The sequence below is a fragment of the Sitophilus oryzae genome, unplaced genomic scaffold, assembly GCF_002938485.1.
Source record: "Sitophilus oryzae breed Bouriz unplaced genomic scaffold, Soryzae_2.0 scaffold_1297_pilon_pilon, whole genome shotgun sequence".
NCBI classification, from domain to species: Eukaryota; Metazoa; Arthropoda; class Insecta; order Coleoptera; family Curculionidae; genus Sitophilus; species Sitophilus oryzae.
In genome coordinates this window covers 12,774,394-12,792,346 of record NW_022145945.1, presented here as the reverse complement: position 1 = coordinate 12,792,346, position 17,953 = coordinate 12,774,394, and the positions used below count along the sequence as shown (strand labels likewise).

General features: G+C 30.9%; 1 protein-coding gene across 2 annotated transcripts in view; it reads left to right on the top strand.

The window, feature by feature from the left end:
- Positions 1 to 17,953, top strand: part of LOC115874811 — a 357,918-nt gene that overhangs the window by 209,922 nt on the left and 130,043 nt on the right. For both annotated transcript variants that reach the window (XM_030890110.1, XM_030890109.1), the window contains exon 6: positions 6,696 to 6,805. In XM_030890110.1, the coding sequence (XP_030745970.1) occupies positions 6,696 to 6,805 (110 nt within the window). The remainder of the gene's footprint in view (positions 1 to 6,695; positions 6,806 to 17,953) is intronic.

Sequence of the window (17,953 nt, the reverse complement as noted above, 5' to 3'; positions counted from 1 at the left end):
TCGATCATACGGTATAATCTAGATACCCACTTTTTATTATTTATAAACAATATGAATTTTCCTTTGCAAACCAGAGAAAAAAAAATAATATTTTTTAAGACTAAGGGAAGAGCCGTTTACTAAACAATCGCCATTTTATTTTATTTATGATTTTCTAAAATTATCGCTAGACTTTTCTGATGACTGTATTATAATATCAAATAATTTTGTTTAGATTTGTAATAATATCATTTAATGACATTCATTTATCGAATTTTAACTACAGAGTAGACTCCCTATTTGTTCTCATTGTTTCACTACGTTGACCATGATCGTTGATGATCATTCGAACTAGGCAAGTGCATTATTTTAAAATTTCTCAACACCGAACAGCTAACTTCCAAAAATCTTTCAGTTTCATAGCGCCACATTTGTGGAATAATATTTCTAATAACTTTAAATTTCAATCCTTTACAGATTATAATAAATAAATTAAAAATCATTTACTAAATTCATAACAATAAATCATTTAAAAAATTATAATTTTTTTGACTGATTTGTGAGGTTCTTGTTCTTCTGATATGCCCGTCATTGATTGCTGTTCCGGTTACACTGTTTCGTTATGACCCTCTCTGCTTATTTCCGCTCATCCCTGATAAAATTATATTTTCACTTTTTTTATCTAATTTTATTTTTTTAATTCTGTTTATTTTTATAATTTAATTTATTTCTATTTTGTTTTTGGGGTCGCACCACTCTGGTATTTTGTATCATTGTATCGGTTTTAATCGCGGTGCGATTCCTTTAGACACACATTTTAGTAGTTGTAAAATTCATATAGGTATATAATAAATATACATATAATAATAAAGTTTTTATCAAAAATATGTGAAGTCTACAGATATTAGTTTTTGGTAAAATATTGTGTTACTAGGTTAAAATAACTATTTTATTTTGTTATTGCTAATAGAGGGAGTCTCATTCACCGGAGATGAACAAGGCTTGGAACAAGATATTGAAACTGCATTTACTAATACACCCAAAATTTGATATTTTATTTAATAAAATAAAGTAAAAAACGCTTATTGATTTTTTTAATCGTTATTCTTATGTGAAAAGCCATCTTATAATAAAAAATTATGCCGGCTTTTATTTATTTCGCTATCCTCCCTCAACTTATTTTTTTCCTATTAATATCCTCCCTCAACTTTTTACAATGCGACAAATATGAAGTGTTATTATTATTTTTTTAAATTTATTAAACAATTATTTTAATTTCCTTAAAATACTGTCGGTCGATCGGCACGCCACTGGAAATTGACCTCAACCGTCTAATCTTTGTAAACAACTACATTGTTGTCGTTGCGCCGATACCCTATTCCCTTCTTTGTTCATTCTCTCTCGCACTCGTTGATTTTCGCAAACCAATGTGTGATGAAGGTTTACAGCGTTTTATGAATGGATCTTTGTATCTCCCGTGTTTAAATATCTTTGGTTTCCTCAATGAACACCTCAGTAGATTGAAACTAAGAAACAACGACGAATGCAGATTCTGTCGGGAAAATGAGGAAACACCAGAACAATTCGTGCCATAAACTTTGTTACGACTGATATCGGAGATGGAGAACTACCCTATATAAAACCGTCTCAGATACTAGCTTTTGCCAAAGCCCTGAGACTGTATATTGAGAAAGGGAGAAAATTCCCCCTTCCCATACAATCTTCATCTACATCAATCTAGCAGGTATACATAAAAAAAGTTTTCACAAGAATGGACACAAAACGGTGGCTGGCCAGTAAATCTCTAAAATGGTGGAGAAATTCACTAGGACAGAGACAGGCAAGCTGCAGTGGGTCTATATACTAACAGAGCATTGTAAGCTGAAAGACATAAAGGTAATGGAATAATTGGCCGAAGCCAGGTGCAGGTTCTGTCAATCTGAAGAAGAAACGACAAAAGACATTTTGTGTCCTGGCAAATGTGCGATTCTTCGTACTAGGCAATGAGAGCTATATGGAGGATTCAGTTGGTTCATCAGGTTCATCAGTCTCTAAGTTGGTAGATTTTTTGAAAAGGATAGAACTGGAGAATGTAACGTAAGGATGAAGGATGTAAAGAGGACCACAATAGATCTTCAAAGGTTGCAGTGGATCTGGTAGATAGCCATCTTGAAGAATCAGATATAAATGGTTTGGTCCAGCACCCATCTCTTTTCATAGTAAACTGCGACTTGCCATTGAAGCATGTATCTGCCGACTTTGAATTCTTAGGCAACCAATATTATTATACCTTATTTGCACAATTGCAGTTTGCAGCAATTTATAAATCACAACTGCGATTGGAAAACCGCAGTTTTACTCACTCTAGCTCTAACATTATTCAAGATAGGTTTCAAGTAAAGACTGTAAGGACTGTAACTCATAAAACACCTTGGCTTGTAGGTTTATAGGAACTTTTTCTTTTATTTTTATCTGTTGTATTACCCACTGAATCTTGATGCACTGTTTTTTACACAAACCCTGTACATACAGGTTGTCCTATTATCGTGTGTTTTACACACGTAAATCGCTATCTCGTTTATAGGTAGAGATACAAAGATGCGGTTTTCACATCACTGTACTACTTATTTTCATAAATAAACTTAAAAATACATTTTTTTTTTCATTTTAACACACAGGCAGCCGGTTTGTAATAGATAGTGTCATAATGTGGTAATGTGATAATGTCAAATTGTGGCTATTGTTATTTTCATGGTACTTTTCGTGTTGTTTTTTGATTCACTGTAGGTGAATCGTAGTAGTAGTGACTCTTGAATATTTTTGTACCTCCTTGTATATATTTTCTCTTTTAAATAACCCCATAAAAAGTAATTTAAAACCGAAAGGTCTGGAGACCGTGGCGGCCATCGAGTAGGTCCGTGGATGCCTATCCAAATATTAGTGAAATGTTGGTCCATCCAGTGCTTTATAACACAAGAGTTATGTGCAGGAGCTCCATCTTGTTGGAAGAATATTTCATTTACTTGGGCCAAGGGAACATCTTTCAAAATCGTCATTGCTTTTTCTTGCAAGATTTGCATACGTCTTTGAGAATTTATGAGAATTTAAATTCCCTTAGTATAAATACAATATTCAATTCTTCTTCCCAAAATGAAACAGGACAGGCTGAAACCGAAACTCCCTTGGCGTTGCCTGGGAAAAATAACATGTTCATTTTTCTAGCTCCAAAATTTTGAATTCTGCCTATTTCGGATACCCGTACTAGTAAAATGCGCTTCGTCCGACCAAGTGGTCCTCTTGTGAAAATTATTCACTCTTTCACACAAACATGTCAATGTACAAGTTGCAAAACTCGACTCTACGCGCAGGATCCCCAGGGTAAAGATGATGCACAAGTTTATATTTTTTATAAGGTTTGAATTTAAATTGTTTTAAATTTTTTGTACTATGGTTTTAGATACACCCACATCTTCCTCTATGCATCTACAAGATGTCTCTGGTGTGGCTTCAACTGATGCCAAAACATTTATCTCAGATTCTTCATTTCCATTGTTATATCTTTTTGATCTGGGTTTGTTAAAATATCCATATTGAATTAGGTTGCTCTATATTTTCCGAAATATGCGCTTATCTGTCTTCTCTCGGGATATCTGGAATACGATAAATTACGAATGTTTTAATTACAAGGATACCTGTACCTGGTAACCTACCTGTCCAAATAGAGCTCTCCGCTGCATCAGAATCTTCGTTGGCTAATATAAAACATTTATTCGTGTCATATTTTTCAAAATAATCAAAATTTTGTTGTTCGGACATGTTTAGTACCTACAGTGAATCAAAAAAACAACACGGAAACTAGCATCAGAGACAACTAGTTATCTCTGGATGGAAAAGACAATAGCCAAAATTTGACGTTGAATAAATTATTTTATCGTCATGACTATCTATAATAAACCGGCTGCCTATGCTAAAAACGAGGCTAAAAAGTTAAAAATATATTTTTACCTTATTTACGAAAATAAGTCTAGGGTATATTATATTTTTTGAAAGCTCATGACAAGGAAAATTTAATAAAAAAAATAATATACATGATGTCCCATTTAAAAAAAAACATAAGTTTAGGTTATATTTCGAGAATTATAGCTCTCAACCGAAAAATAGTATCTAGATATATATATATATATATATATATATATATATATATATATATATATATATATATATATATATATATATATATATATATATATAATGCATATAATGTATGAATTTAGAACGTTTGAAATTGTTTAAAATTTATTTATGGCGTTTGAAAAAAAATAGCATTAATTTCTATTCGGAGTAAAAATGACCTAATAAAACAATATATTATTTTTTGTTTGAACTCATTTTGTGCTCTTTCAATATTCAACTTGATGACCGTCCATTAAATATTGCGAATTTCAGTCTGTTTCCAAATGATTTATTAGATTACTACATGGTCTATTAACAGGAACACCACTTAACTCTATCGCAATTCCTACTCTAGATGTCTTAATGCTCGTTGATTACCGTTTTTTTTTAATTGAGGAGGTGTCATGTTTTCTCGGTCAATGTTGGCCAGATTCTTTCTTTTTTTTTACTACGTTTCTTAAACAAAAGAACGACATTATGAAATTTCGCATTGTTTTAATGACAATGAATTAAAATATCGTTATAAAAATTACCCCTTTATTAGTAATCTAGCATTATTGTTTTCTGATGGGCCACATAGATATATGAGATTTTAATATGACATTTCTGCTTTATAAACAATATAATACTGCTTTATAAACGATATAACTTTATAACTTTTTTGTGAAAAAACCTCATAGACGTTTTTACTGTATACCTATGCGTCTCAAAAGTGGCCCACCCCCAGATAAAAAAACGAGATTTGGTACGTTAGTATATGACATAGATTAGGATTGATTGACGTATTCAATTGTTTTCGGTCACTCCCTTTTTCACCGGAAATGACTACAACTTTTGATTTTTAAGTGGCACCCACGGTATTTTTTTACTTTATTCGATAGAAAATGACACTCTGAATCGAATGATATATCATATGCCAACTTTTGATATATGGTATGTATTCGATTATATTCGCTCAAAAACAAATGATTGTGTTTTAAATTTTAATTTAGAGCGCCATGGGGCTGTGCTAAAACACTAATTTTTAAGCAAATAACCTTGGAAAAATAGATTTGATCGTCTGATGTTTGTCAGGTTAAAAGATGCCCAAATCGTATTTTTAATCATATCTCAATTTTTTCAAATGGAAAGAGGGTGGCTCATTAGCATATTTGGAACAAGCCTTTTTTTACGAATAATTTCATATCACACACTTATTGGTACTTCGAGTCAAATTGTCGTTAGTCGTTATGAACCGCATGTTACAATTTCAAATAAACCATATGCGAAAATGTCAAAAGCTGACATGTGATATGTCATTCTATTCACAGTGTCATTTTCTATGGAATAAAGTAAAAAATATCGAGAGTGCCAACAAGTGTTTAAAAACCAAAAGTTGTGGTAATTTCCGGTGAAACCGGAAGTGACCGAAGACAATTGAATATGTCAATCAATCATAATTTATGTTATATACTAACATTCCAAATCTCGTTGTTTCATCTAAAAAAATAAAAAAGTTATAGGGGTGAGCCACTTTTGAAACGCACCCGGTATAGCCAAAACATAAGACCACTAAAAAAATTTGCACTTATTTGTATATTTTAAAGAACAAAAAGGTGTTCTCATATTTACTACAGTATGACCGAAAAAAAAACGGCGGTCAGTTGGCTTGGAAATGAACGTCGATGACATTCTCCACATTATTTTACCGAGGGCTGTCTCACTTGGTTAAAAAATGTCCAAAAAAAAACAAGAAAATGTACATGTAATTCTAATAGTGAGACACCCCTCGAATTTTACATATAAAATGGCAGCGATCTTCATTTCATATTCATAGCTAATGCCGTTTTGGGTGCTATACACTTGGGTGCAGTATTATCGAAAATATCGAAAAAAAAAACGGTGTCAAAGAACGGCTGGGAAACGACAATCGATGATAATTTTAGCGAGGTCAATCTCCAGACGTCATTTACTAAAAATTAACATAAAACTTGTCAAAAATTAACACAGGTTAAAAAAGGCTAGAACGTTTTCAGACACAAATCTAGTTCCAAAAAGACTTTTTTACGAATTTTAAACCACACCGTTTAAAAATAATTTTTACTCAATATAAAAATAAGTTACAACCTTTTTATGGCCTGGCAATTAACTGGCTATAACGGGCCAAGTACATGTCTATGACTTGACCTCGCAAACATTGTGATCGATTGTCATTTCCCAACCGTCTCTGGCGCCGTTTTTTTTTCGATCGTAGGTATGGTACTTTTCAAATGAAAGAAATGCTGAAAATAATATAAGTCGAAGGAGCATGCATGTACGTTTATATAAGAATACAAATTAAAAACATGATATTATATCTACTAGTAACTCATCATCGATCGTGAATCACCCTGTATATTACTAAGACATGAAATCTATTTTCATAGTTCAATTTTTAATATTTCTTATGCATTACAATTTTGTATATTTTAATTCGATTATATCTCGCCCTCTTTAAATTTTAAAACGGTTTTTAGACGCTACTGTTAGATAGAAAATATTTTTGACCATTTTTCTTGTTCTAGTTGGATGATGCAGCACTCCAGCTGTACAAAGATGGCGACTACGGCTCTTATCTTGACCTTGAAGCTTCCATCTCGGAACAACAAGAAGAATTTGAAGGATTTGAATTAAAGTAAGTACCATCAGTTTTTTTACATATTTTATATCTTTTTATATATTCTTGACCCTTTTTTATTCGTAAAAACACGATAAATTGTATTATATTTAGTACTATTGTTCAATTTTTAAAGAAGATTCGTTTGTATATTTTAAAAATTTAAAAAACGAGCCGTTTGCCGCTGATTTAAACTTGAAAGCTTGTCGCTTGGTTATGCAACATAGCTGACGGCAAGGCGTATTTGTAGTTGCATACCCAAGAACTATACTTTAGAATATCGCTATTAAAATGCCGCTAGATATAAATAATGAAGGAAATTTGTATAAATAACACATTAAATGGCATATTTCGTGCATGTTATAAACTTCTCTAGGTAATTACTCTGTTTTTACTGCTTAAAAGTTGCAAAAAGGGTAATAAAATTAAAATTAGCTTGAAACATGCCAAAGTAAACTTATTTTTAGCGCGTGATAGTTGTATTTAAATACTTGTAAATTTCTTACAAGCGATGTGCAGTTATTCAAGGTTTTGGATACACCTGGATACCCAATTGGAATGCATCCAAACATTTGTAATACTTAGTGTTTATTTTCGGCAGAAAGAGAAACCCGGTATGAGGAAACTCTAGAAACTGGTGAAATATATTGAATAACATATTTTTTCACATTGTTTACAAATACATTTTTCTTTGAAGTTGGTTTTGGTTCTGCAGTAAATGTAAGAAAAAAGTTTTTTAATAACTAGAGCATTGAAAATATATACAAGGTCTATTTATATATACGAATATTTGCAAAAAACAGGACATTATATTTTTTTTAGAAAAAAAGGGATCTTATAGAGTTAAAAATGGATCTTTCCTTATTTTTTTGCAAAAATTCACTAAAACCACAGTTTACCAATTAGAACTTTGTTAAAATTATCGATTCTTCAATTATTCATGCCTTTTTTTGCAAATTTTTGTTTTCTAAATTTTTAATAATTTTAGTGATACATATTTTAAAGTAAATATATTAGTAAAGTAATTTATTATTAGTAGTAATTTAGTAGTATATTTAAAATAAGATATATATTTCTACAGTGCGTGTCAAGAAGTTCACGAAAAAAAGGATTTGTTATTCAATTTTTGAAAAAAGTTAAATATTGAATAAAAGTACTAAGAAGACTTTAATTTCTTTTTATATTTATGCATTAATGACGGAAGCTACTTTATAGAATACTTTCTTTTGCCAGTTTTGTTTGACGTTTCAGTTGACAGATTTGACTTTTTGCGGGTTTGTTGCCCTTTTCTGTGTTTGTTTTTTGTTATTTCCCCTTTATTTTAAAATTGGTTTGATGCCTATTTGAAGTGTCTAAATCTGGAAAGAAGTTGTGTTAAGACTTTAATTGTAATGAGATTATACTGTAAATCTTAAAAAGAGACTTAGAAAATTCCAACTTTGGCAGCATTCGTCCCCAGATTAACAACGTGAAATATATCCCGGGTGCGTTTCAAAAGTGGTTGACCCCTATAACTTTTTTATTTCTTTAGATAAAAAAAAATTTAGTTTGTTAGTATATAACATAAATTAGGATTAATTGACGTATTCAATTATTTTTGGTCACTTCCTGTTTCACCGGAAATGGCTACAACTTTTGATTTTTAAATGGCACCCTCGGTATATTTTTACTGTATTCGATAGAAAATGACACTCTGAATAGAATGACATGTCATATGTCAACTTTTGAAATTTTCGCTTTAAATAAACCGTATTTTAAATTTCAATCTAGAGTGCCATCGCTATGTTAAAAACACTAATTTTTAATCAAGGAGTCTTGGAAAAATAGATTTGATCGTCTAATCTTTTTCGTGTCTTGTTCTGGCCGGTTAAAATATGCGCAAATTATTTTTTTTTTTAATTATATCTCAATTTTTTCATGATGGAACAAAGGTGGTTCATTAGTATATTTGGAAAAAGCATTTTTTTACGAATAATGTGGTACCACACACTTGGTATTTCGACTCAAGTTGTCGTTATGAACCGCATGTAACAGTTTCAAATAAACCACATGCGAAAATGTCGAAAATTGACATATGATATGTCATTCTATTCAGAGTGTCATTTTCTATCGAATAGAGTAAAAAATACCAAGGGTGTCATTTAAAAATCAACAGTTGTAGTTATTTCCGGTGAAACAGGAAGTGGCCAAAAACATTTGAATACGTCAATCAATCCTAACTTATGGCATACACTTGAACAGCTAAGCTGGCTTCTAATCTACATGTCGTCCCTAAGTCACTAATTTACTTTTTATTACTTCCGAGAAAAATGCGTCTAAAGATGAATTGCATTGCATAAAGATGTTATAGTTAGTAACTATTCGGTATTAAAATAAAACATAAATAGCCAAAAATCGTAGTTAATAACTTTTGCAATCGATTCTCCGCTTCAAAACATAGTTAGTGATTGAATTTGGTTGTTCGGAAAAATGTTAGTTAGTGACTTTTGGCAGCAGTGGGACGATCTATAAAATGCTAATGCTTATCTGTGTCGTCTCTCTTGAAGTAACGACTTGCTCTAGAAAGTTGCTTTTTACTAAAAGATAGCTAATTGGCTCTTCTAAAAACTGTCGTCGCCGGATTTTTTGTTTTTCATTTAATTAAAAAAAAATAAAAAGTATTTTTTTTCCTGATGTCGCATGTCGTGGCGGATGCGCTAGGCTTCAACTAGTACGGATATATAAACACCTACAATTAACTTTTAAACCGCGCTTGTACCTTCAAGTCAATCCCACTTTTTTCTGAGATCGGCTTAAGGCAAGCTGGTTTGGACCCGAATATATTGGAATCAAATTTCCCTACTGGCAATTTTAAATAAACGGTTACAGATTAGGAACGAGATTGAAGCCTGCTTTAAGTGGAGCTTGCTTGAAACACTCGAAATAAACCTGGTCTAGGTTAACTAACTCTTTGCGGTTTTTTAATCGATATTTTTTCATTTTTTTCTCATTTTATTTCAAACTTGTTGACAATATTTTGGCACATGCCAAAGAATGGGTATTAACATATTCTTTCCACATACGTAAACAAATGCCGCTTATTATGCCTGTTCTATTTCTCGCAATTTTATGAATACTACAGAATTATAACTTATATGATTTCTGCACCATTGCCAAAGTCTTCGTTAAACTAGGGATATTAGTTGTGGACTGTCTAGTTGTATTTTTGGCCACTGAGATTTCGAAAAATATCTGGTATTTTCGAATTGCAGTCCGGTGCCGATACCGTGCGGTCAGTGCGACCTATATTTCGATCCGATTTTTCGACTCTGTAACGAAAATTTTGCTGATTAACGCCAGCAAAATGCGGTACTTATTTTGTGAGAGTTTTTCAAATAGCAGGTAAGAGTTCTTTAGTTTTATGAGACTCATTTTCATATAATAGTGTGTTGTGTAGCTTAATATCTTCTTTATTGAAAAGGATTGTAAATAAGCAGCTGAAACACTGGAAAATAAAAAAAATAGTCTTTGTTCTTTTCAAAGCTAGGTGTTCTTATTCTTCTATATTTTGATATAGATACACTATATCTGTTGATACTGCTGGTACACTGTTCTTATACTTCTAAATTTTGATATATATTACAGGGTGAGTCAAAAATTGTTTTTATTTTTTTTAACTTTTTTCGCATGACATAAACGTAGTTTTTTATCCGTGTTATCCAACTTCTGATGTTCTGAAATTTCTTAAATGTATTTTTGGGAGAGTAAAACTTTAAGAATCGCTGTAAACGATATATTTTTAACTAGAAGATAGAACTATTTTTTAGTTTTTGTTAAAATCTATAAAATAAAGTAAAATAAACATTAATATATATTATTATTTCCTTACTCTATAACTCTCATACTCGAATATCTACTGACTTACAGAATCTCTAAAAGACTGTAAAATTATTGCTATTATACATACCTTGTTAATGCCATATCAAAAATAGACATGATTTATTACATGTCTTATTTTTTGCCATTAAATTTATTAACCACATTAGTTGTTTCCTCGCCGAGACCTGCGGAATGCTAAATGTCTGCGGAAATGTCAAGAACACCTCATTGCTCGTCATATAATTACTATTTTCTATATAATTAATATATTATTATAAATCTCATTAGCGGCGGAGAATCCGTTAGAAGTTTTCTCACGCCCAAAAAGTCAACGAGTTCGAAGATATGAAAATCAATCTGCGATATCCAAAATACCCAGATACTTTGATTGCTTCCGTTAATGTATACAGGGGTATCAAAAATTGCTGGTCTATTTTAAGTCGTAGAAGATTTAAATGTTTCTCTTTCAAACTATATTAGGGTTTCCTATATCTATCAGGCTGAAATTTTGAATACAGAGCTGGTTCTTCATGGCAATTTTCTAGTGACAGTTAGTAGCTATTTTCAAAATCGAAAATAGATTAATAAATAAGTATTTATTATTTTAAAAAGAAAAACGAAGACGTAGTTCATTGATTTATATTACGATGACTTGTAGATATATTGGATTTTCTATAAAAGAGCAAATTACGGCAAATTCATTTTCTTCATTTCCAAGGAGAGGTTTCTGTCCTAATAGGTTTATCACACTATCAGCTTTACGAAACAGGAAAAGTAGTTTTTTAAAGGAACGCTTATCAAGAAGATTTCTATTTGGATATCTTTGAGCATAAACCTTTCAGACCAACAAGCAATTTTTCTCGCAAAATAAAATCACTCGTAACATATCCGTTCCTTCCGCCAGCAGATACATTTTTCTTGATAAAATAATAAATACTTACTTCTACACATATACTATGTACTTCTTCAACAATCGTCTTCTAACGAAGATTGGCTATAATCATGGCGATTTTTATTTTGCGGCTGCTCTAAATAGTCCATTTGATGTCATTCCATACCATTCTCTGAAGTTCTTCAGCCAGGATTTTCGTCTTCTGCCTCGACTACATCCTCCTTCGAATTTTCTTTCCATAATATTCTGGAGTAATTGGTATTTAGGACCTCGTATAACATGTGCCAAATATTCTAATTTTTTTCTTTTAAGGGTTTTACGAGGGGTTTTATGTATTTCTAACATAAATTAAACATGTTGACTGAATACTTATTAGACTGAAATTATAAATTTAAAATGTTTTTGGGCCAAATGTTCAATAGAAACTGTTTTATCATCATTTTTTGCAGGAAAATTTATTATTAATTAAAAAAAATAAAAATTTCCCAAATTTATTATTTCAGTGAAATAACTATCTACTCAACGTGTTTATTTTTCGTCAATAATGACATGTATTGACTATTTCCATTTTAAATATCTTGAGAATGGTTGCTCGTAGCGATTTTTACAAAGAGATAGTTTTTGCGTGAAGAGTCACAAAGATGTATATTTTTTTCCTCGGTAGTTTTATGCAGGTACGGACAAAAAGTTATTACGCTTCAAAACAGTTAAAACACATGTAGGTGGCGCCCTTTATTAGTAGGGGTCGTATTGACATTAAAATCAAATTTCTCATGTCAAAAAACTCCCAGACACCAATTTTCATCCAAATATTGACGTTAGTTCAGAAATTATTTGGAAAAAATCCAAATAAAAATGAAACTTCTACACCCTGTATCTCTGAAACTAAGCATTTTAGGAAGAAATACATTTATACGAACTTTTTTACTTATTTTTATCTGCAGAATATGCTGCCGAAGTTTCCGGAATACAGTTCGGACCACTCTGTATATTGAAACGGAGGGGAGACAAAATACATCCTTGACACCGTTAATATTACCTTTTGTACAAGACTAAGATCAAGATCTCAAGACCAAAACCAGGCTGGCTCAACAGTACTACCTCCAAGCATCCTTAATCTAAAATATTCAGATTTGTAGATAAATTAGATCCAAAAATACTTTTACCTTTGACAGGTGGTTTTCAGAGAATAGAAATGACTTTTCACAAAACAATCACACTTTTACAGAAATTTGCAGTCGTCGCGTCGGGTCAGTTAGTTATAAAATAAAAAAAGTGAAACTGTGTGTTTTACTTTCAATCATCGATACGCCTTTGGAATATGTAAACATCCTACTTGATACGCCGCTGTCTGTATCGAACTGTGCGGAATCCGAACTCATGAAATCCCCATTATTTGCAATCCGATCGACTTTTTTGCGATGTAATTTCCATTCATCGCGGTCTAGGATGATTTTTTCGGCTTTGTCCTGCGGCTTTTACTCGAATTTCGTGACCGGGGAATCGATGTCAATGGGTTAAAAATGTCCACGCAGTATGGACCGTGGGGATTTTATGGTAAAAAGTGAAAATGATACGGTTGAACTCCGATCGCTAATTAATCGTTTAATCTAATGGGTTAATTTGTGCTTACAGTTTAGCGGTGCATAAAATATATGGAATTCGAATTTTTTGAGGTACCTGTAGATACCTATTGTTTTGAGGTACCTGTAGGTAGACGACACAGATAAACATTAGCATTTTACGAGTATATGTATATGTAGATATGTAGTTAAATGGCTGTCATAAACAGAGTCTAAATGAAGAACTAAATGTAAAGTTCAGGAGGTGGAGGCTAGTAAAAGAAATAGTGGGGTTCGTGTATAAAATATTCACCTTAAAATTTTCTTGTAAAGTTGGTTATTATACAGGGTGATTCACCTCATGGCGGTAAATCACCCTTTATGAATAGGTGAATCACTTAAATGTTTATGTAGAATAGGATGATAGGATTTTTTTTAAATTTGGATTTTTGTATAAAGGCGCCTACTTGCTCCATCTGTCCAATTATTTTCAGCATTATAGTGTTGCCGCTTCATACTAAAAGTAGTAGCATCTTTGTTACTTTTAATGGAACACCCGGTATATTATTACATTTTTCTAAATTACGTTCATATCTCCTAATTTTTCTATTATATTAACCTCTACCTATCTCTAATAGTTTTCGAGATAAAAAATAAAACATGTGTAAAATTGACAAAAACATGATCTTGAATAAGCGTTGGTTAGTTAAATCATAATTCGGTATATTGAGAGCTGAAATTTGGTTTATAGGTTAAGGAAAGTCGACATATTCGACCTGTCTAAAAATCAACCTATTGGATATCAAACATCAGGGAGAACAAAAATAATATTTATTTCCTTTTGTTATAAAATCGCTAAAATCATTGTTATTTTAAATGAAAGCCTTAAAAAATCGAAACATAAATAAAACTATATATCATGTTCATATACTTAAACTTTCTGGTTTCTTCAGTAAATCCATTTAAAAGATAATCATTCTATATGTAGTTGTTTTGTTTAAAGAAGACCGTTACTATATTCAAACTTTATAAGTATCAAAATTAGATTTTGCTTGTTAAATTTCTAAAATTGTCATGGTAACAAAATTTTTGAAATGACACTATAATAATAGAATTGTTAATTTTTAAAGAGCTGTAACCACGGGGGTGTCACTTGTATGGGAAAATAGGCAACAGTCAAATTTAAACGTGCCAGGACCAACGACAAAGAAAGCAACATCTGCCAGGCATTGGCTTTCTTTGTCACTCACATTGCTTAAATCATGATACCGCGGCCATTTTGCCAACATAGAAGCTGGCCGGTTGTGCTGGCCGGGCTGTCCTGGCAAGTGATTTAAAACAATTTTGCTTTTTTACAATATTAAATTACCATTTGGATGTATTTAATGCGATTATTCAGTTAACTGGTAAGTCAGAAATTACACACAAATACTTTATTCGTAAATACAACTAAGATGTAAACGTATTTTTGTATTTTTAGATTTCAACTTTTGCAAAGACCCGCCGATAGAACTTACCTGGCAGCGTACCTGTTTAACTAAACGTATTATTTCCTGATAATAATATCAAAACACGTAAGTACCTCTATAATTTATGATGAAAAATGATTTTGATTATGTTTTATATTATTTAAATACTTTCTAACCTCAAATAATAGTAAGATCCTTGTTTATATCGCACAGCCCGTTCAAAACTGTATTGTCTTCAAAAAATGTTTACAAAACAAACAATTATTACAAAAACAATGTCCTTTTTAATCTGATTTATACCTCAGAAGGATGCCAGTAAAATTTTATTAAATCAACATTATATTATTTGGCCATTAATAGGCAAAAAGGAGCATATTGCCTTAACTTAAATTTTCTTTTTACTTCTCCTGACAATGTTCTCTATATTCTCTATTTTGAGTTAGTAAACTTTTTGAACGGATGTGCGATATATAAAATACATAAAATATCCAAGGGTATGATCTGATAAAAGTATTTTTTGATGCATTTTTTGGTTGTTTATGCACGTTGGCTTGGTTTATGTTTTATTCAGCTTATATTTATTTGGTATAACAGTTTTTTTTTGCCTTTGGAATAGCATGCATTGAGGCTAGATAGTGTTTCATTAGATCATTAAAAGGAATTTAAATTAGCATATATTTTTTGTGATATTAGTGTGTTATCATGATACAGGTAGCTGTATCATAGTGCCTTATGCATGTTATTTACCTATTATATACTTATGTATTATCAGTAAATAGATGATAATATACTACTAAAATGTCTTTTAATAGTATGTTTATCTTTCCAATTCACTAGTTATTTGCAAAATGTATTTTGAACTAATTTAAGTCATTAATTGATTATCTTTCTTTTTCAGGTTCCGGGATATTCTTTTCATTGTTAAAAAAATATATATATTTCAATATTATTGTAATATAAATCGCAGCTCTAAAAAATAAATGATATTGTTTACTAATGTGTAATTTATTTACTATGAATTTTCTCTGAGAATAATAAGCCTTTAATAATATCATTGATTTGCTGTGTAAACTTAATAGACATATTGTTTAATACATTAAATTATATTAAAGTAATAAAAAATATGTTTATTAACTTTAAACAGTAAGTCAGTGATACTTACAAATTTTTTTTTTAAATTTCCCCTCTTTTAAGCCCCGCCCCTCCAATTCCCCTCAATTTAGCTAGTACTGCCAGGCGACACCAGGTGGCGTCTGTTTCCATTTTTTAACATGAAGTTAGCATTTCTTTAATGTACCTATTCTCTGGCTGTAACTTAAGAAACCGGAAGGTTTAGGTATAGGAACATGATATATGGTTGAAAAGCTATTTTATTAGTCTTTTGATTTTTTAAATAACATACATAGGGTTGAATTTAAAATAAAAAAGAGTTGGGCTGTTTTATAACAAACGGAAATATATAATATTTTTGCTCTCTCTTTTTTCTCTCTATCAGTTGGTTTAGAGTGATCGAATATATATACCAACTTTCCAAATTTCAACTTTTAAAATGTTCAATTCATGATTTTACCAATGCTTATTCAAAATCATGTTTTTCTCAATTTTACTCATTTTTTATTTTTTATCTCAAAAACTATTAAAAATAGGTGTAGATTAGCATAATAGAAAAATTATTATATATGAAAGTAGTTTTCAAAAATGTAATAATATACTGGGTGCTAAAATAAGAAATAAGATGCCACACAGGCAACACTGTAATGCTGAAAACTCGGCTGAAAATAATTGGTGCGATAGATTAATAGATTAAACAACTTATATAAAATTGTATAGACGTTATATACAATTGTATATAAGCTGTTTAATCATCAAATTGGGGGGGGGGGGTTTGTATTGGTATTTTCTGCTATTTCAAATAGTACATCCTTGAGTAAGTATACATGGGTATACATAAGACACCAGAGCTTTTATCCATCTTTATACAGGGTTGAACAAATATCCAATAGAACCAAATAATACACTAAACGGCACCAATTATTTTCAGCCGAGTTTTCAGCATTACAGTGTTGCCTGTGTGTGGCATCTTATTTCTTATTTTAGCACCCAGTATATTATTTCATTTTTGAAAACTACTTTCATATAAAAAAAAAATACAAAAATTATGACCACCAGTTAAAAAATGTGAATAGTTTGCGATTTAACTTACAAATTTCCTGAGATATATCGGAAAAATTTAAAAAATACCTCGAAAAATACAATGTTTTAAAATAAACGTAAGATTTAAGGGCAATTTTGGCGCAAAGTTAATGCCTTCCAAGAACTTTGATCCCAATCTTTTTTAGTTGACGTAGACCCAAGGAGTAGTTAGTGAAATAGTTATATGTTATTACCCATATGTTACTGAAAACATAAAAAAAATATGGAATTTTACGTCTAGCCGTTGTCAAATGTTCAACGTTATTTAATTTAATTATATTTATTAATATTACCGTAATAATACACCGCGTGACAGGTGTAAAAAGTAAAGTTGGAGTAAATGAAAAGCGAAGAAAGCCTAAAATTATAGGTTTTGGCAGAGACTTAAGAATGAAAAACGTCGAATTTCACTTAAGGATGCTTTAGAAACAATAAAGGTTTTAGGTTAGGCTTCTGAAGAGTTTATTGAATTTACTGTTAACAGTGGCATGTTACTGTATGTATTTTACATTTTTATTATACAGGGTGAGTCTTAAATAATTGCAAATACGCGTGCAAATATTTTTAGGGGTGGTCTATGAGTTTTTTTTTCACAAAAAGAGTTGTTGTGAAGTTGAAAATCGTGCATTTTCTTTTAAATTTTCTCGTATATTTTATAAACTTTTTAGAACTGCCTGTTCACTACTTATTCTAATGATTATGATACTAAAAGGGATGCAAATACAGAAAAAATCCGGTGGCTCTCAAATTTTTTTAAAAACAAACCAATTTTTTAAAAAAATTCAAACCCGAATAACCGGGTTATTTTGGACTTATTTGAAAAACGGTAAAGAGAAAACATGTTTCTTTTATACCAGCCCTGAAAATATTTGCACTTATTTAAGACTCACCCTCTATATTTAGATCGTTTTACTCAATTTTCTCTATTTAATAGTAGCTCCGTTAAATAACTTTAACCTTCAACAGGTTTAGAAATTCTCCTCTTATATTGAATTTTTTTTTCAATATCATTGGAAAAGCAAATGCCTTCTGCGACGGGAATTTTTTAATTATTTAAACCTACTATTATTAGTCTATAGTATAGAACGGTACTACATATAATAGCATAATAATATAATCAAAGTAATAAGAAATAATAATGAACATAATAACATAATAAAGAAAACGATTAAATCATTTATTAGAAGGTTTG